This window comes from Hypanus sabinus, chromosome 5 (assembly GCF_030144855.1).
Source record: "Hypanus sabinus isolate sHypSab1 chromosome 5, sHypSab1.hap1, whole genome shotgun sequence".
Taxonomy (NCBI): Eukaryota; Metazoa; Chordata; class Chondrichthyes; order Myliobatiformes; family Dasyatidae; genus Hypanus; species Hypanus sabinus.
This window is the reverse complement of record NC_082710.1, coordinates 553858-575562: the sequence shown is the minus strand read 5'-3', so window position 1 is coordinate 575562 and position 21705 is coordinate 553858. Positions and strand designations below refer to the sequence as shown.

Here is a 21705-nt window from a genome sequence, read left to right as displayed (position 1 = left end):
TAAAATTGTACAAGGCATTGGTAAGGCCAAATTTAGAATATTATGTGCAGTTCTGGTCACCGAATTATAGGAAAGATAACAATAAATTAGAGAGAGTGCAGAGACGATTTACTAGGATGTTACCTGGGTTTCAGCACTTAAGTTACAGGGAACGGTTGAACAAGTTAGGTCTCTATTCATTGGAACGTAGAAGGTTGAGGGGGGATTTGATCGAGGTATTTAAAATTTTGAGAGGGATAGATAGAGTTGACGTGAATAGGCTGTTTCCATTGAGAGTCGGGGAGATTCAAACGAGAGAACATGATTTGAGAGTTAGGGGGCAGAAGTTTAAGCGAAACACGAGGGGGTATTTCTTTACTCAGAGAATGATAGCTGTGTGGAATGAGCTTCCTGTAGAAGTAGTAGAGGCCAGTTCAGTTGTGTCATTTACAGTAAAATTGGATAGGTATATGGACAGGAAAGGAGTGGAGGGTTATGGGCTGAGTGCGGGTAGGTGGGACTAGGTGAGATTAAGAGTTCGGCACGGACTAGGAGGGCCGAGATAGCCTGTTTCCGTGCTGTGTTTGTTATATGATTATATGATTATAGGGGTGTATTATAGACCACCTAATGGGAAGGACGAATTAGAGGAGCAAACTTGTAAGGAGGTAGCAGATATTTGTAACAAGCACAGTGATGTGATTGAGGGACATTTTAATTTTCCGCACATAGATTGGGAAGCCTATACTGTGAAAAGGGCTGGATGGTTTGGAGTTTGTAAAATGTGTGCAGGATAGTTTTTTGCAGCAATACATAGCGGTACCGACTGGAGAAGGGGCAGTGTTGGATCTCCTATTAGGGAATGAGATAGGTCAGATGACGGAGGTATGCGTTGGAGAGCACTTCTGGTCCGATGATCACAATGCCATTAGTTTGAATATAATTATGAAGGATAGGACTGGACCCAGGGTTGAGATTTTTGATTGGAGAAAGGCTAACATTGAGGAGGTGCAAAAGGATTTAGAAGATTGGGACAATTTGTTTTATGGGAAGGATGTAATAGAGAAATGGAGATCATTTAAAGGTGAAATTTTGAGGGTGCAGAATCTTTATGCTCCTGTTAGGTAGAAAGTAAAAGTTAAAAGTTTGAGAGAGCCATGGTTTTCAAGGGATATTGGAAACTTGGTTCAGAAAAAGAGAGATATCTACAATAAATATAGTCAGCATGGAGTAAATGAGGTGCTTGAGGAATATAAAGAATGTAAAAAGACTCTTAAGAAAGAAATTAGAAAAGCTAAAAGAAGATATGAGGTTGCTTTGGCAAGTAAGGTGAAAATAAATCCAAAGGGTTTCTACAGTTATATTAATAGCAAAAGGATAGTGAGGGATAAAATTGGTCCCTTAGAGAATCAGAGCGGACAGCTACGTGTGGAGCCAAAAGAGATGGTGGTGATATTGAACAATATCTTCTCTTCAGTATTCACTAAGGAGAAGGATATTGAATTGTGTAAGGTAAGCGAAACAAGTAGGGAGGTTATGGAAACTATGACGATTAAAGAAGAGGAAGTACCGGCACTCTTAAGGAATATAAAAGTGGATAAATCTCCAAGGTCCTTACAGGATATTCCCTAGGATCTTGAGGGAAGTTAGTGTTGAAATAGCAGGGGCTCTGACAGAAATATTTCAAATGTATTAAAAATGGGGATGGTGCCAGAGGATTAGTATATTGCTCATGTTGTTCCATTGTTTAAAAAGCGTACTAAGAGTAAACCTAGCAATTATAGGCCTGTAAGTTTGACATCAGTGGGGGGTAAATTAATGGAAGTATTCTTAGAGATGGTATATATAACTATCTGGATAGACAGGGTCTGATTAGGAACAGTCACCATGGATTCGTGCGTGGAAGGTCATGGTTGACAAATCTTATATAATTTTTTGAAGAGATTCCTAGGAAAGTTGACAAGGGTAAAGCAGTGGATGTTGTCTATATGAACTTCAGTAAGGCCTTTGACAAGGTTCCACACGGAAGGTTAGTTAGGAAGGTTCAATCGTTAGGCATTAATATTGAAGTAGTAAAATGGGTTCAACAGTGGCTGGATGGGAGATGCCAGAGAGTAGTGGTTGATAACTGTTTGTCAGGTTGGAGGCCGGTGACTAGTGGTGTGCCTCAGGGATCTGTACTGGGTCCCATGTTGTTTGTCATATACATTAAGCCTGGGCAAAATATTTTTTTATGGAAGACTGGCAGTTGCCCAAGCTGCAAGTCTCCCCTCTCCACGCCACCAATGTTGTCCAAGGGAAGGGCATTAGGACCCATACAGCTTGGCACCGGTGTCACCGCAGAGCAATGTTTGGTAAGTGCCTTGATGAAGTATACACACGCAAGCCTCAGCCAAAGTTCGAACTAGCGATCTTCAGATAAATAGATGAACGTCTTAACCACTTCATGGTAAATGGTAGGGCATTGAAGAATGCAGTAGAACAAAATGATTTAGGAATAATGGTGCATAGTTCTCTGAAAGTGGAATCTCATGTGGATAGGGTGGTGAAGAAAGCTTTTGGTATGCTGACCTTTATAAATAAGAGCATTGAGTATAGAAGTTGGAATGCAATGTTAAAATTGTACAAGGCATTGATGAGGCTAAATTTTGTGTACAGTTCTGGTCACTGAATTATAGGAAGGATGTCAACAAAATAGAGAGAATACAGAGGAGATTTACTGGAATGCTGCCTGGGTTTCAGCACCTAAGTTACAGAGAAAGGTTGAACAAGTTAGGTCTTTATTCTTTGGAACGTAGAAGGTTGAGGGGGGACTTGATAAAGGTATTTAAAATTATGAAGGGGATAGATAGAGTTGACGTGGATAGGCTTTTACCATTGAGAGTAGAGGAGTTTCAAACAAGAGGACATGAGTTGAGAGTTGGGGGCAAAATTTAGGGGTAACAAGAGGGGGAACTTCTTCACTCAGAAGTGGTAGCTGTGTGAAATGAGCTTCCAGTAGAAGTGGTAGAGGCAGTTTCGGTATTGTTACTTAAAGTAAAATTGGATAGGTATATGGACATGAAAGGAATGGAGGGTTATGGGCTGAGTGCAGGTCAGTGGGACTAGGTGAGAGTAAGTGTTCGGCATGAGCTAGAAGGGCCAAAATAGCCTGTTTCCATGCTGTAATTGTTATATGGTTATTTGAATGCCACATACTAATTCACATGAATTGCCTCACTGCTGGGAATTATACTAACAGTATACTACATTATACTACAGTAGTGAATGGCAATAATGTGCAGGCCTGTCCTGGAACTAACACAATTTCTTCATTCCATATTTCTCATGATATGCCAAATACAGAAGAGTCACATTGTTTTTCAACAACTTCTACACATTTCACACGAAGTCTTAGAGGATGGTGGGTTAGCATGACATGAGGTCTTGTCTTGTCTTGTCCATACTGCACCAATCGTTGCCATTGGGCTATAAACGTGCAGGAGCAGTGTGTGGTTAAGTGCCTTGCTCAAGGACACACACGCTGCCTCGGCTGAGGATTAAACTAACGACCTTCAGATCACTAGCCCAAAGCCTTAACCACTTGGCCACGTGCCAACACTCACATGATCATTGTAATTAATTATGAAGCACAGAGGATGAAGCACATCAAATGCTTTGTAGTAAGTAATTTCTTAAATTAAGCTTGTACTCCCTCAATTGACCCCCCCCCTTGGTACCAAGTGCCTCCCACAGCCCCCTTTATCTTTATCGCCTACTTATGGCCTACTTACTCCCAATGGCCCTGAGAAGGGGGTGATATTGTCCACTTTACAAACCATTCTGCCAGTATACTTGAAAGATGTGCAGGAGCTATGTAATCAATCCTGGAAATCAAAGTGCATATGTCATATTTCAGCAAGGCATTTGATAAGGTACCCTTTGCAAGGCTTATTGAGAAAGTAAGGAGGCATGGGATCCAAGGGGATATTGCTTCGTGGATTCAGAACTGGCTTGCTCACAGAAGGCAAAGAGTGGTTGTAGTCGGGTCATATTTTGCATGGAGGTTGGTGACCAGTGGTGTGCTGCAGGGATCCATTCTGGGACCCCTTCTCTTCATGATCTTGATAAAGTACCTGGATGAGGAAATGGAGGGATGGGTTAGTAAATCTGTTGATGCAAAGGTTGGGGGTGTTGTGGATAGTGTGGAGGGCTGTCAGAGGTTATAACAGGACATCAATAGGATGCAAAACTGGGCTGAGAAGTGGCAGATGGAGTTCAACCCAGATAAGTGTCAGGTAGTTCATTTGGTAGGTCAAATATGTTGGCAGAATATAGTATTCATGGTAAGACTCTTGGCAGTGTGGAGGTTCAGAGAGATCTTGGGGTCTGAGTCCATAGGACATTCAAAGCTCCTGCGCAGGTTGACTCTGTGGTTAAGAAGGCATATGGTGCATTGGCGTTCATCAACCGTGGGATTGAGTTCAAGAGCTGGGAGGTAATGTTGCAGCTATATAGGACCCTGGTCAGACCCCACTTGGAGTACTGGGCTCAGTTCTGGTCACCTCACTACAAGAAGGATGTGGAAACTATAGAAAGGGTGCAGAGGAGATTTACAAGGATGTTGCCTAGATTGGGGAGCATGCCTTATGAGAATAGGTTGAGTGAAATCAACCTTTTCTCTTGGAGTGACGGAGGATGAGTGGTGACCTGCTAGGTGTGTATAAGATGATGAGAGGCATTGACAGTATTAAGGTACTTGGAAGTAGGTACAGAGGAGATGTTAGGAGTAAGTTTTTTATGCAGAGCGTGGCGAGTGTGTGGAATGGGCTGCCGGTGACAGAGGTGGAGGCAAATAAGATAGAGTATCTTGAGAGACTCCTGGATAGGCACATGGAGCTTGGACAAATAGAGGGCTATGCATAACCCTAGATAATATCTAAAGTAAGTACATGTTCCGCACAGCTTTGTGGGCCGAAGGGCCTGTATTGTGCTGTAGGCTTTCTATGTTTCCATGTTTCTATGTTCAACTAAGCCTAAAACTGAATGGAGTTTTCCATAACTTAACCCTACTTCTTATCTTTTCCTGGGGTCCTTGAGGAAGCTCCACCAGGTGTGATGGTCAAGCCTTTCTGAAACAGGAAATTTCACACTCGTAAAATAACGACTTAATTCAATAATTACCAACGTTGGATCAAAGCCAGAATTTTCCAAACCAAAAACATTTAGAAATCTGTAGATTGCTTTGAGGATAAAATACAACATTTGTGGCATCAATGTTTAGGAATAAATTTTAGAAACAGTGCTCATGCAATAGGAATAAAATAGAAGGTCGGATCAGGATTTGTCGAAATTTACACTCCAGTTTCGTGCTTCACCCAATCTCTAACAGCTGTAACCCGAGCATACACTCCAGGTATGTTAGGACTGGCACATTTAATTCCAAAGCTCACGATTCCAGCAAGAAACCAAGTCTTATCAGCATCCTCACAAACTAATGGACCTCCTGAGTCGCCCTGTAAAGGATAGGAAGACAATTGTACAACAATTATTGTCATGCAATATTACTGATAAATTATTTAGATCAGTTATAGAGTCATAGAGTTACAATGCAATCTAATGTGGGGTTCTTACCATTAAAGCAGTCTAAATAGAAATAGGAATCCATGAGGGAAATTCTACTCCCACCCCGCTCTCCATCCACACACACACACACACACACACACACACACACACACACGTATTCTCTGATACTGTTCCACGCAAAGGGATTCAGTGGTTGCAAACTCTAATTGTTGAATTGATGCAGGAGAAGGTAAAACAAAGGCACGTAGGAGATGCAGAACTGACTATTGAACAAGAGGAAAGCAGAAGATACTAAAATCTATTGGGAAGAGAAAAGAATAACAAAAATAAAGCAAGTGAAAAATTGAATTATCATAATTTATCTCTTGCAAACAATCTGAGGGAGAATGCTATAGGGAAGTTTGCTCTTAAATTCACTTGGTCTATTTCTGACACCTTTCTCTGCTTTATCTATCACTCTGTCTTCTAATCTTGTTCCCAGCGCTTACCCGCAAGCGGCTAAAGTGCTACACCTGCCTATTCACCTCCTTACTCACCTCTATCGAGGGCCCCAAACAGTCCTTCCAGATGAGGCAACACTTCAGCTGCGAGTCTGCTGGACTGCCAATGTGGCCTTTTCTACATTGGTGAGACCTGTTGTAACTTGGGGGATCACTTTGTTGAGCAACTCGTTCCATCTGCCAAAAGCAGAAGTTTCCAGTGGCCCAATACTTTAATTGCATTTCCAATTCCCATTCCAACATGCTGGTCCTTGGCATCCTCTTTTGCTATGATGAGGTCATCCACAGTGTGAAAAACAACACCTTATATTCTGTCTGGGTAGCCTCCAACATAACAGCATGAATATCAATTTCTCCTGGTAAAAAATGAAATTTTCTTCCCCTCCCCTTTTCTTCTTTTCCCCACTCTGGTCCCTTACCTCTTCTCACCTACCTATCACCTCCCACTGGTGCCCCACCTCCTTCCTTTTCTCCTACAGTCCACTCACCTCTCTTTTCAGATTCCTTCTCCAGCCTTTTACCTTTCCCACTCACCAGGCTTCACCTGTCACCTTCCCTCCCACACTTTCTTATTTTGGCTTCTTACTCTTCCATTAAAATGAGAAACAGTTAAAAGAGCATGCTTATGTTGTTCAGAATATCTTCTAACCACTACTGGGACGATATGACATTGAGAAGCAGAACCTTACTGCAAGGTTGGATTTGCTAAAAAAATGTTCAGTGGCAGAAGTACCTGGAGTTGTTCACAAGCCTGGGGGATGGGGGGATCTGAAAAAGAGGTTCCTTATCCAACTGAGGCCAGAAGTGTCACCCTACTCTCTGACGACAGTGAGGTGTATACCAGCCCATTGATGAACAAAGTCAAAGCTGAACTTGAGAGAATGGAGGCACTTGACATCACAGCTAGAATGAATAGATCTACTGACTGGAATACCCTCTGTTGAGCACACATTTAGTAGGCTGGGTGGTGCAAAGATCTTCACCAAATGACATGCAAACTCAAGGTTCTGGCAGATCTGTTTAGCTCCTGAGTCACAGTAGCTCAAAAAATTTATCACACTATATGAATGCTCTGCTTTCAAGTGACATCCTTTTGGTATCTCAACAGCCCCTGAACTCTTTCAGATGAGGATGGACCAAATTTTGGAATAATAGTTTGCCTCATGGATGATATTCTCATCTTCAGAGGTGCAAGTGAGGAACATGACAAAAGAATGGAAGATGCCTTGGAGAAATTGAAACAGGCTGGACTCTCTCTGAACAAAAAAGAAATGTGGATTTTTGCAAAGTTGGAGAAGAAGTTCTTAGGTCACCAACTGTCCTCCCAGGGAGTACAACGAGATTCAGTCAGACTGGCAGGAGTTTGAAATGTGGAACAACCTTCGAATGTATCAGAGATCAGCAGTTTCCTTGGCATGGTAAACAAGCTGGGAAAGTTCATTCCAGATTTGGTAGAGAAAGTAAAGCCACTGCATGACCTCTTCTCTCAGAGAAATGATTTCACCTTGGAGGCACCACAGGAGAAGTCATTCTTATCACTTAAAGCAGGGCTTAACCCTCCACCAACACTGGCATTCTTTGATCCCAACAAAGCAACCAAGGATCTCAATAGCTAGTGAAATGGAGACATCTCTTTTTCCCTTATTAGGGAGAGAGAGAGCCTGTGGTACATTGCAGTACTGGGTGAAAGAGTAGTCTTTGGGGTACTGCAAGTCTGTGTTTCTATTGATGCTTTGCTGCACGTTTGAGTGCTTGGTGTGGGGCGACGAGGCTTTTTTTTGCTGGTGGAGGAGGGGGAATTGTTGCTTTGCTGCTGCTTACGTGTGTGGGGGAAGCTGTGGGGTGTAGGGGTTCTAACATTTAACTGTCATTCATTCTTTAGGGCACTCCTCTGTTTTTGTGGGTGGTTGTGAAGAAAAAGAATTTCAGGATGTATATTGTATATATTTCTATGACATTAAATGTACCTTTAAGACTTTGAAACAGATGCCTCTTTCTTTGGCCTGGGAGAGTGCTCATACAACACTGCACTCACAACAACACAAACCAGGGAATTATAGACTGGTTAGCCTGACATCAGTGGTGGGAAAGAATGCTAGTCAGTTATCAAATATGTGATAACAGCACATTTGGAAAGAGGTGAAATCATCGGACAAAGTCAGCATGGATTTGTGAAAGGAAAATCATGTCTGACGAATCTTATAGAATTTTATGAGGATGTAACTAGTAGAGTGGATATGGGAGAACCAGTGGATTTGGTATATTCAGATTTTCAAAAGGCTTTTGACAAGGTCCCACACAGGAGATTAGTGTGCAAACTTAAAGCACACGGTATTGGGGGTATGGTATTGATGTGGATAGAGAATTGGTTGGCAGACAGGAAGCAAAGAGTGAGAATAAATGGGACCTTTTCAGAATGGCAGGCAATGACTAGTGGGGTACTGCAAGGCTCAGTGCTGGGACCCCAGTTGTTTACAATATAAGTTAATGATTTAAACGAGGGAATTAAATGCAGCATCTCCAAGTTTGCGGATGACACAAAGCTGGGCAGTCGTGTTAGCTGTGAGGAGGATACTAAGAGGATGCAGGGTGACTTGGACAGGTTAGGTGAGTGGGCAAATTCATGGCAGATGCAATTTAATGTGAATAAATGTGAAGTTATCCACTTTGGTGGCAAGAACAGGAAAACAAATTATTATCCGAATGGTGGCCAATTAGGAAAAGGGGAGGTGCAATGAGACCTGGGTGTCATTGTACACTAGTCATTGAAGGTGGGCATGCAAGGTACAGCTGGCGATGAAAAAGGCCAATGGTATGTTGGCATTCTTAGCAAGAAGATTCAAGTACAGGAGCAGGGAGGTTCTACTGCAGTTGTACAAGGCCTTGGTGAGACCACACCTGGAATATTGTGTGCAGTTTTGGTCCCCTAATCTGAGGAAAGCCATTCTTGCCATAGAGGGAGTACAGAGAAGGTTCACCAGATTGATTCCTGGGATGGTAGGACTTTCATATGAAGAATCGGGATCGGGAGCAAGTTACAGCTTGTGATTCAGCTGGGAGCTCAGAGAATTCGACCGTTGTAGGTAGGATTTAAGCCTACCTGGTCAATACCTGTGGAGGAGGGGGAACTGCGCAGGTGCGAGTGACGTCAGCGTCGAGCGCGCACTTTAAAAGGCAGGACTTCTTTTCAGAGCGGGCAGCGGAGTCCGTGGAAGCAGAGTCCTGGGCTTTGGCTAAGTGGGCTTCGGCGTAAGGGGACTTCGGTAAGCTTGTGTGATTGCTCGCTGAGGGGAAGAAGGTAAGGTCGCTAGGTGCTTTTTAGACTTATTCTATTAATCCAGTTCAGGTATGGGGGAGACAGTCAGAGCAGTGGTGCGCTCCGTATGCAGTATGTGGGAAGTCAGGGTCAACACAGTTGTCCCTGATGACCACACCTGCAAAAGGTGCGTCCAGCTGCAGCTCCTATCAGCCCGAGTTAGGGAGTTGGAGCAGGAGCTGGATGAACTACGGATCATTCGGGAGGTGGAGGCAGAGATAGATAGGAGTTATCAGGAGGTAGTCACACCAAAAAACCAAGAAGTAGGCAGATGGGTGACGGTCCAGAGAAGCAGGGGGAGCAGGCAGAGAGAGCAGAGCACCCCTGCGGCCATTCCCATTAACAATAAGTATACCGTACTGGATACTGTTGATGGGGATGACCTACCAGGAATGAGTTGTAGTGGTCCTGCCTCTGGCTCAGAGGTTGAACCCTCAACTAGAAAGGGGAGGAGGGAAGAGAAGAGAGCGATAGTTTTAGGAGACTCTATAGTTAGGGGGGCAGATAGGAGATTTTGTGGGGCAGATAAAGAGTCTCGGATGGTATGTTGCCTCCCTGGTGCCAGGGTCCAGGACATCTCAGATCGGGTGCAGGCTATTCTGGAGAATGAGGGCATGAACCCAGATGTAGTGGTCCATGTAGGGACCAATGATGTAGGTAAGGTGAGTAAGGGGGTCCTGCTTAGAGAGTTCAGGGAGTTAGGAGTGAAGCTGAAAGGCAGGACCTCCAGGGTGACAATCTCGGGATTGCTACCTGTGCCACGTGCGAGTGAGGCGAAGAATAGAATGATTATGCACATTAATACGAGGCTGAGAGCATGGTGCAGGAAGGAAGGGTTCAGGTTTTTGGATAATTGGTCTTTGTTCCAGGGACATTGGGATCTGTTTTGAAGGGGTGGTCTACATCTGAACTGGAGGGGTACTAACATTCTTGCAGCAGTATTTGCCAGTGCTGCTCGGGGGGGGTTTAAACTAGATGTGCAGGGGGCAGGGATCCAGATCCAGAGAGTTGGTCAGAAGGTGCATGGGGTTAAATGTGTAGAAGGTTTGGGTGATCTTGAGAAGGTCATCAAAATTCAGGGTACAATTTGCCCGATGGAAGTTCAAGGAGCTGGGTTAGGTACAGTAGACAGTGTTTTATGCAAAGAGAGGAGGAATGGGCTAAGAATTCTATACTTGAATGCGCGTAGTGTCAGAAATAAGACAGATGAGCTTGAAGCTCAGATGAAAATGGGGAACTACGATATTGTTGGAATAACGGAGACATGGCTGCAAGGGGATCAGGCCTGGGAATTGAGTGTACCAGGGTATACGTGCTATCGTAGAGACAGAAATATGGGAAGAGGGAGTGGGGTGGCCCTGTTGGTGAGGAATGAGATTCAGTCCTTAGCAAGAGGTGACTTGGGAACAGGGGAAGAAGAGTCTGTGTGGATTGAGCTGAGGAACAGTAAGGGTAAAAAGACCCTAATGGGTGTTGTGTACAGGCCCCCAAACAGTAGCGTGGATATTGGGTACAAGTTGATTAGGGAGTTAACATTGGCATGTGCTAAAGGTAATGCAGTCATTATGGGAGATTTCAACATGCAGGTGGACTGGGAGAATCAGGTAGGTGCTGGACCCCAGGATAGGGAGTTTGTGGAGTGTCTAAGGGATGTATTTTTGGAACAGCTTGTGCTTGAGCCAACCAGGAACGAGGCTATTTTGGACTTGGTGATGTGTAATGAACAGGAATTGATAAGTGATCTTGAAGTAAAGGAGCCATTAGGAAGTAGTGATCATAACATGATAAGTTTTTATCTACAATTTGAGAGGGATAGGGGCAGATCAGAGGTGTCAGTGTTGCAATTAAATAAAGGAGACTACGGAGCCATGAGGGAAGAGCTGGCCAAAGTTAAATGGGCAGATGCCCTGGCAGGAAAGACAGTGGATCAGCAGTGGCAGATATTCTTGGGCATAATACAAAAGATGCAAATGCAGTTCATTCCAATGAGAAGGAAGGATTCAAAGAGGGGGAAGGGGCCACAGTGGTTGACAAAGGAAGTCAGAGATTGTATAGCATTAAAGAAAAAGAAGTATGACAGGGCTAAGATGAGTGGGAATACAGATGATTGGGAAAGTTTTAAGGAACAGCAGATCTTAACTAAAAAAGCAATACGGAGAGAAAAAATCAGGTATGAGCTCAGTCTAGCCAGGAATATAAAAGGAGATAGCAAAAGCTTTTTTAGCTATGTGAAGAGAAAGAAGATAGTTAAGAACAATGTTGGCCCCTTGAAGAATGAATTGGGAGAAATTGTTATGGGAAACAGGGAAATGGCAACAGAATTTAATGCATACTTTAGATCTGTCTAAAGCAATCTTTAGGACACAAGCAATCTCCCAGATGTATGGATGGGCCAGGGTCATAAGATATCAGAGGAATTGAGACAGATTGACATTAGGAAAGAAACTGTGATGAGTAGACTGGTAGGACTGAAGGTTAATAAATCCCCGGGTCCAGATGGTCTGCATCCGAGGGTTCTAAAAGAGGTGGCTCAGGAAATTGCGGATGCATTGGTAATCATTTTCCAATGTTCCTTAGATTCAGGATCAGTTCCTGAAGATTGGAAAGTGGCTAATGTTGTCCCACTTTTCAAGAAGGGAGGGAAGGAGAAAACGGAGAACTATCGCCCTGTTAGCCTAACGTCAGTCGTGGGGAAGATGCTTGAGTCCATTATTAAGGACGAAATAGTGGCACATCTAGATGGCAGAAATAGGATTAGGCCGAGCCAGCATGGATTTACCAAGGGCAAATCATGCTTGACTAATCTGTTGGAGTTTTTTGAGGGTGTAACAAGGATGTTAGACGAGGGTAAGCCAGTAGATGTTGTGTACCTAGATTTTCAGAAGGCATTCGATAAGGTGCCACATAGGAGATTGGTGAGTAAAATCAGAGCTCATGGCATTGGGGGCAGGGTTTCAACATGGATAGAAAACTGGTTGGCAGATAGAAAGCAAAGGGTAGCAGTGAATGTGTGTTTCTCGGACTGGCTGGAGGTGACTAGTGGGGTACCACAGGGCTCTGTATTGGGACCACAGCTCTTTACGATTTATGTCAATGATTTAGATGAGGGCATTGAAAACTATATCAGCAAGTTTGCTGACGATACTAAACTGGGTGGCAGTGTGACATGCGAAGAGGACGTTAGGAGAATACAGGGAGACTTGGATAGGCTGAGTGAGTGGGCAGATACTTGGCAGATGTCATTCAATGTGAATAAATGTGAAGTTATCCACTTTGGAAGCTGGAACAAGAGGGCAGAGTATTGTCTGAACGGTGTCGAGTTAGGTAAGGGAGAAATGCAAAGAGACCTAGGAGTCCTAGTTCACCAGTCAATGAAGGTGAATGAGCAAATGCAACAGGCAGTGAAGAGGGCAAATGGAATGTTGGCCTTTGTTACAAGGGGAATTGAATACAAGAGCAAGGATGTTCTTTTGCATTTGTACAGGGCCCTGGTGAGACCACACCTGGAATATTGTGTACAGTTTTGGTCTCCAGGTTTAAGGAAGGACATTCTGGCAATTGAGGAAGTGCAGCGTAGATTCACTAGGTTGATTCCTGGGATGGCAGGGCTGTCTTACGCAGAGAGATTGGAGAGATTGGGCTTGTACACGCTGGAATTGAGGAGATTGAGAGGGGATCTGATTGAAGCGTTTAAGATAATTAAAGGATTTGATAGGATTGAGGCAGGAAATATGTTCCAGATGTTGGGAGAGTCCAGTACCAGAGGGCATGGATTGAGAATAAGAGGTCAGTTATTTAAAACAGAGTTGAGGAAGAGCTTCTTCTCCCAGAGAGTTGTGGAGGTGTGGAATGCACTGCCTCGGAAGACGGTGGAGGCCAATTCTCTGGATGCTTTCAAGAAGGAGCTGGATAGATATCTGATGGATAGGGGAATCAAGGGATATGGGGACAAGGCAGGGACTGGGTATTGATAGTGAATGATCAGCCATGATCTCAGAATGGCGGTGCAGACTCGAGGGGCCGAATGGTCTACTTCTGCACCTATTGTCTATTGTCTAAAGACTGGATCGACTAGGCTTATACTCACTGGAATTTAGAAGATTGAGGGGGGATCTTATTGAAACGTATAAAATTCTAAAGGGATTGAACAGGCTAGATGCAGGAAGATTGTTTCCGATGTTGGGGGAGTCCAGAACAAGGGGTCACAGTTTAAGGATAAAGGGGAAGCCTTTTAGTACCGAGATGAGAAAAAACTTCTTCACACAGAGAGTGGTGAATCTGTGGAATTCTCTGCCACAGGAAACAGTTGAGGCCAGTTTATTGGCTATATTTAAGAGGGAGTTAGATATGGCCCTTGTGGCTAAAGGGATCAGGGGGTATGGAGAGAAAGCAGGTACAGTGTTCTGAGTTGGATGATCAGCCATGATCATACTGAATGGCGGTGTAGGCTCGAAGGGCCAAATGGCCTACTCCTGCATCTATTTTCTATGTTTCTATGCAATGGAAACTGATGGCATACACTAGAAGAGCGCTAACTCTTACTGAACAGCATTATGTCCAACTTAAAGAGGAGACACTGGCTCTCGTGTGGGCTTGTGTACATTTCAACTGCTACTCAATAGATACTAAAGTCCTACTTGAAGCAGACCACAAGCTATTCATTAGCTTCCTCAGCTCGAAACACTTGAATGGTTTATCTCCACATCAGCAAAGATTCAGAATGAGGCCTATGCGATACTGCTATGAAATTGAACATGTCCCTGGCAAATCTTTCACAACACCAGACACTCTGTTGAGGATGCCATGCAAAAGAGAGTGGTCAGAAACTGACTCCACCTACATGGCAGATACCAGCACTTACTTAACTCGGGTATGTGAAAACTTTCCTACATCACAGAGTAAACTTGAAATTTGTACTGAGTTGAAAAAGTTTCAAATCTGCATCAAGATCATGCAATATTTTGAGCATTGGTAGCTAGCTGTTCCAAAAGCAGCTAACAAACTCAGATCTCACTGGCTTGAAAGAGACACATTCACCATTCTTGATGGTTTTCTGCTAAAGGGCTCCAGACACCTCATTCCAACTTCTATGCACAGCAAAATTATCAGTCAAATTCACCTATGACATCAAGGCATTGAAAGATGTCACCTAAGAGCAAGGAAATCCATTGCTTGCTTGGTCTGAGCAAACAGCTGGGAGATTATGTAAAGCAATGTGCAGAAAACTGCACAAAAATCATGATGAACATTTCTGTCCCACAGAACTCCCAGACTTTCCATGGCAAATTGCAAGACACTGACGTTTTCAAGCTGAAAAAAGACAAATATATTCTGACTGTGGATTCCACTCATGGAATGTTGAGGTGTCCAAGCTGTTGCCAACATCCCTATAGCAGCATTTTATATAACACGTGAAAGCTGTACTCACTCACCATGGAATACCAGAGAAACTTGTGTCCGACAACAGTCCACAATTCAGCTGCTCAGAATTCAAAGCATTGTTAGGGACTAATAGTTCAAATATCAGACAAGCAGTCCGCAGTACCCACAGGGAAATGGAAAAGTGGGAAGAGCAGTGCAACCTGCTAAGAGACTCCTACTGAAGGCAAAGGTCCCCAACATAGCATATCTAGCTTATTGCTCCATGCTTTCTCAAAATGGCTACTGCCCTTAAGCAACATTAGGAGAAAAAAATAAAATATGAAGGTAAGTGAGCAAACAATATCAAAGTCAATAGTAAAAGCTTTTTCAGAATGTAAAAGTTAACAGAGAGAGAAGAGTGGATATAGGACCACTAGAAAATGAGGCCGGAGAAATAATAATGAGGGTCAAGGAAGAGGCAGATTATTTTGCATCAGTCTTCACTGTGGAAGACACTAGTAGATGTTGAATGGTGTGAGGGAAGAGAAGTGAGTACAGTTACTATTACAAGGGAGAAGGTGCTCAAAAAGCTGAAGACCTAAAGGTACATTAGTCACCCGGAGCAGATGAACTGCATTCTAGGGTTCTGAAGTAGGTAGCTATAGAGTTTGTGGAGGCATTAGTAACAATATTTCAAATATAATTGGACTTGAACATAGTGCCAGGATAGTGGAAAATTGCAAATATCACTTCATCCTTTATGAAAGGAGAAAGGCAGGGGAATGGGCAACAGAGTGACAAATTAAATGTAATGTTGGAAAATGCATGGCCATGCACTTTGGTAGTAGAAATAAGTCTGCAAACTATTTTCTAAACAGGGAGGAAATCCAAAACCTGAGATGCAAAGAAACTTAGACATGATTGAATGGTAGAGCAGACTTGATGGGCCAAATGGCCCAATTCTGTTCCTATGTGTAATGGTCTTATCCTTTTTGAGCTATGGGGTCCAAAACTGTTGAAAATACTCTAAGTGCAACCTGGCTAGTGTCTTATAAAGCCTCAGCATTATCTAATTGTTTTAATATTCTATTCCCCTTGAAATGAATATCAACATTGCATTTGCCTCCTTTACCACAGACTCAACCTGTAAATAAACCTTCTGAGAGTCTTCCATGAGGACTCCCAAGTCCCTTTGACTCTCTGATGTTTGAATTTTCTCCCCATTTAGATAATAGTCTACACTATTGTTCCATTTACCAAAATGTATTATCATACATTTCCATCACTACATTCCATCAACCACATTTTTGCCCATTCTTCCAATTTATTTGTCCTTCTGCAATTGCATTGTTTCCTCAGCACTACATAGCCCCCAGCCCCTCCACACCTATCTATGTATCATCTGCAAACTTTGCCAGAAAGCCATCAAGCCTATTATCCTAATCATTGACAAACAATGTGCAAAGTAGCAGTCCGAATACTGACCCCTGAGGAACCCCATTAGTCATTGGCAACCAACCAGAAAACGTGGTTGGTTCATTCCCTGCCTGTCAGCCATTCCTCTATCCATGCCAGTATCTTTCAAGTAAAGCCATAGGATTTTACCTTGTTAAGCAGCCTCATGTGAGGCACTTTATCATATGCATTCAGAAAATCCAAGTAAATGACTTCTACTGCCTTCCTTTGTCCATCCTGCTTGTTACTTCTTCAAAGAACTCTAACAGATTTGTCAGGCAAGATTTCCCTTTACAGAAATTGTTTGACTTATTTTATCATTAGTCTCCAAGTACCTCGAAACCTCATCCTTAATACTTTCCCAACCACTGAGGTTAGACTAACTGGTCTATAATTTCATTTCATAGAACATAGAACATAGAATAGTACAGCACAGTACAGACTCTTCGGCCCACAATGGTGTGCCAACACTTAAACCCTGCCTCTCATATAACCCCCCACCTTAAATTCCTCCATATACCTGTCTAGTAGTCTCTTAAATTTCACTAGTGTATCTGCCTCCACCACTGACTCAGACAGTGCATTCCATGCACCAATCACTCCATGAGTAAAAAACCTTCCTCTGATATCCCCCTTGAACTTCCAACCCCTTACCTTAAAGCCATGTCCCCTTGTATTGAGCAGAGGTACCCTGGGAAAGAGGCACTGGCTGTCCACTCTATGTACTCCTCTTAATATCTTGAATATCTCTATCCTGTCTCCTCTCATCTTCCTTCTCTCCAAAGAGCAAAGCCCTAGCTCCCTTAGTCTCTGATCATAATGCGTACTCTCTAAACCAGGCAGAATCCTGGTAAATCTCCTCCGTACCCTTTCCAATGCTTCCACATCCTTCCTATAGTGAGGCAACCAGAAATAGATACAGTACTCCAAGTGTGGCCTAACCAGAGTTTTATAGAGCTGCATCATTACCTCGTGACTCTTAAACTCTATCCCTTGACTTATGAAAGCTAACACCCATAAGCTTTCTTAACTACCCTATCTACCTGTGAGGCAATTTTCAGGGATCTGTGGACATGTACCCTCAGATCACTCTGCTCCTCCACACTACCAAGTATCCTACTGTTTACTTTGTACTCTGCCTTGGAGTTTGTCCTTCCAAAGTGTACCACCTCACACTTCTCCAGGTTGAACTCCAGCTGCCGTATCTCAGCCCACTTCTGCATCTTATCAACATCTCTCTGCAATCATCGACAATCCTCTATACTATCCGCAACACCACTGACCTTTGTGTCATCTGCAAACTTGCCAACCCACCCTTCTACCCCCACGTCCAGTTTGTTAATAAAAATCACGAAAAGTAGAGGTCCCAGAACAGATCCTTGTGGGACACCACTAGTCACAACCCTCCAATCTGAATGTACTCCCTCCAACATGAACCTCTGCTTTCTGCAGGCAAGCCAATTCTGAATCCACCTGGCCAAACTTCCCTGGATCCCATGCCTTCTGATTTTCTGAATAAGCCTACCGTGTGGAACCTTGTCAAATGCCTTACTAAAATCCATGTAGATCGCATCCACTGCATTACCCTCATCCATTTGCCTGGTCACCTCCTCAAAGAACTCTATCAGGCTTGTTAGACAGGATCTACCCTTCACAAAGTCATGCTGACTATCCCTGATCAGACCATAATTCTCTAAATGCCCATAGATCCTATCTCTAAGAATCTTTTCCAAAAGCTTTCCCACCACAGACTCAAGGCTCACTGGTCTATAATTACCTGGACTATCCCTACTACCTTTTTTGAACAAGTGGACAACATTTGCCTCCCTCCAGGCCGCCAGTGCCATTCCTATGGACAACAAGGACATAAAGATCCTAGCCAAAGGCTCATAAATCTCTTCCCTCACCTCGTGGAGCAGCCTGGGGAATATTCCGCCAGGCCCCGAGGACTTATCCATCCTAATGTATTTTGACAACTCCAACACCTCTTCTCCCTTAATATCAACATGCTCTATAATATCAACCTCATTATCCTCACCATCATCAAGTTCCCTCTCACTGGTGAATACCAAAGGGAAATATTCATTGAGGGCCTCACTCACTTCAACAGCTTCCAGGCACAGCTTCCCACCTTTATCTCTAATCCAGGGGTCAGCAACCCGCGGCTCCGGAGCCGCATGCGCCTCTTTCATCTCTGTGCTGCAGCTCCCTGTGGCTTTGGAAAATAAATGATGATTATTTAATTAAAATGTATTTTATGTTAGTTTGTTAGTTTTTGAAATGTAATTCTAAATTTGTAGATTATGGTGATCTTGTACAATCTGAATAAAACGTGTTTTTTGTCGCTATTAATATACGTCACCACTGCCAATGCCTGACACCCGCCAGTGCGCGATTTCTTTAATTTTTCGATCCAAGGTCGGCTAACTATGGAGAATTCTAAAAAAAGAAAAGTGATTGAAGAAAACAGAACGTTTAATGATACGTGGGCAGATTCATTTGCTTTCACTGCTGACGAGACTGGTTTACCAGTATGCTTAATATGCAATGAGAAACTAGCAAACAACAAAAAATCAAAAGTCGCAAGACATTGCCAGAATAAACATGCAGCCTTTGCTCAAAGATATCCAGATGGAGATGAGAGAAAAAAAACCGTTTTGGAACTGATGTGGAAGGTTGATCTGAGCAAAAATCATTTCAAGAAGTGGATGATGTCTGGAAAATCAATGACATATGCTAGTTTTGTTGCCGCTCAGGAAATAGTCAGGCACGGGAAGCAGTTTACAGATGGTGAATATATCAAAGAATCTTTCATTAAGATTTCAGAACATCTATTCACGGACTTTAAAAACAAGAGTGAAATTGTGCAGAAAATCAGTGATATGCCCCTCTCTGCAAAGACTGTCAAAGACAGAACCATAAAAATTGCAGAAGACATCACAAGACAGTAAATTAAAGACATCAATTCAGATGTGGCCTACTCGATTGCCTGTGACGAGTCTAAAGACAAAGGTGATATTGAACAAATAGCACTGTTCTGCCGGTATGTAAACTCTGCCGGGCCACAGGAAGAAATGATTGAGTTGATACCTCTAAAAGGCCAAACACGGGGGGAGGATATCTGTGAGGCTGTCTTGAATTGTTTTAGAGCCAAAGTAATAAAGACCACCCACCTGGTGTCAGTAGCTACTGATGGGGCACCAAGTATGACAGGAGCGCACAAGGCGCACAAGGGATTTGTGGCTTTACTGCAGAAGTCGCTGGACAGAAAGCTGCTGACTTTTCACTGCATCTTGCACCAAGAGGCACTGTGCGCTCAAACATTTTCTCCAGAATGCACAGAAGTAATGGATGTTGTCATTCAGATTGTCAATAATGGCAAAAAGTTTAAATCACCGTCAATTCCGTTTGTTACTGGACGAGCTGGAAAGTGCATATTCTGATCTCCTGCTGCACAACAATGTCCAGTGGCTGTCAAGAGGGGAGGTGCTGAAATGCTTTGTCGCGTGTCTGGAAGAAGTGAAAACTTTCCTGGGCAGCAAAGGTCTCAGCTTTCCTGAGCTGGAACAGCCAGAGTGCCTATAAAAGCTACACTTCATGGTAGACATGACAGCGCACCTGAACACACTGAACACAGCTCTTCAGGGGGAAAGGACGCACAACCCTGCACATGTTGGGAGGATGTTTTGGCATTCGAGCACAAGTTGACAGTGCTTGCCAGAGATTTACAGAAAGGCACTTCCCCAATTTGAGAGAGTTCAAACAAACTCACGACATGATGAATTCGGAGTATTTACATTCTGCATGCAATCATCGCAATGCAAACATCGTTTGGGAAACGCTTCTGTGAGTTCAGAGAGGTAAAAAACACATTATCCTTCCCGGTCACTCCCCTAAGCATCGATCCATCCCTACTGAATACGACTGCATTAGCAGGTGTGAGTCAACCTGATCTTGAGATGGAACTGGCCGACATAGTGGACAAAGACATATGGGTGTCCAAGTTTAGACGCTTGACAGCAGACCTTGAAGATGTTGCCCGTCGGAAGGTCGCTCTTGCTCAGAATCACAAATGGAGTGATATTGAAAACCTCCCCAAACTGGACAAACTTGTGTTCGAAACATGGAATGCTATCCCCGACATTTATGTAAACATTAAAAAGTATGCGCTTGGAGTCCTGTCGATCTTTGGATCCACATATGTATGTGAGCAGGTGTTCTCCGACATGAACTTTATTAAAAACAAACATCGCGCATGCCTCACAGATGACAGCTTGCGATCCTGTGTAAAGATGAAGGTGATGTCATACAGCCCTGATGTGCAGACGCTGTGCGTTGAGGTCCAGGAGCAGAAATCCCATTAACCAAGTATGATAAATATTTTAATTGCCTATTATTTTACGTATATTCATATTTTTTCATTGTTCAGTGAAATAGTCCTTTTATTTTTCAGGTTGACAGCTGGCTGACGTTATTTTTGGTTTACTGCTGGCGGACAATTTAAGTTTGGCGTTTTTCATAAATACAAGAAGGACTCAAATAAACATTGAGTATTTTACTTAAAAGTAACCTTCAACCCAACGTCTTTTTTTCGGAGTTCAATATGTTTTTGTTGCATGCAGAAATGTAATTTCGTTTTCTCTGCAGGAGTTCATCGATTTCATAAATGCATATCATTATAGTTTGTTTATACATAGCATAAAGACAAAAAAACGTTGTATGCAGTGTTATTTCATTTTAAATGTCAAACGGGTTTTGTGGCTCCCAGTGTTTTCTTTTCTGTGGGAAACAGGTCCAAATGGCTCTTTCAGTGGTAAAGGTTGCTGACCCCTGCTCTAATCGATCCTACCTTCACTCCTGTCATCCTTTTGTTCGTCACATAATTGAAGAATGCCTTGGGGTTTTCCTTTACCCTACTCACCAAGGCCTTCTCATGCCTCCTTCTTGCTCTCCTCAGCCCCTTCTTAAGCCCCTTTCTTGCTACCCTATATTCCTCAATAGACCCATCTGATCCTTGCCTCCTAAACCTCATGTATGCTGCCTTCTTCCACCTGACTAGATTTTCCATCTCACCTGTCACCCATGGTTCCTTCACCCTACTATTCTTTATCTTCCTCATCGGGACAAATTTATCCCTAACATCCTGCAAGAGATCCATAAACATTGACTACACGTCCATAGTATATTTCCCCGCAAAAGCATCATCCCAATTCACATCCGCAAGTTCTAGCCTTATAGCCTCATAATTTGTCCTTCCTCAATTAAAAATTTTCCTGTCCTCTCTGATTCTATCCTTTTCCATGATAATGCTAAAGGCCAGGGAGCAGTGGTCACTGTTCCCCAGATGCTCACCCATTGAGAGTTCTGTGACCTGACCCAATTCATTACCTAATACTAGATCTGGTATGGCTACTTTTGTCTTCCGCCCCTCTTAAACAGTAGAGTGACATTTGCAATTTTCCAGTCCTCAAGGACCATGCCAGAATCAATAGATTCTTGAAAGATCATGACTAATGTATCTGTTATCTC

General features: G+C 43.2%; 1 protein-coding gene across 1 annotated transcript in view; it reads right to left on the bottom strand.

The window, feature by feature from the left end:
* Positions 1-5242: 5242 nt before the first annotated feature.
* LOC132393876 (transmembrane protease serine 11C-like) overlaps positions 5243-21705 on the bottom strand; it is a 125387-nt gene continuing 108924 nt past the window's right edge. The window contains exon 6 of the mRNA XM_059969280.1: positions 5243-5474. Coding sequence (XP_059825263.1) covers positions 5313-5474 — 162 coding nt within the window. The 3' untranslated portion in view covers positions 5243-5312. The remainder of the gene's footprint in view (positions 5475-21705) is intronic.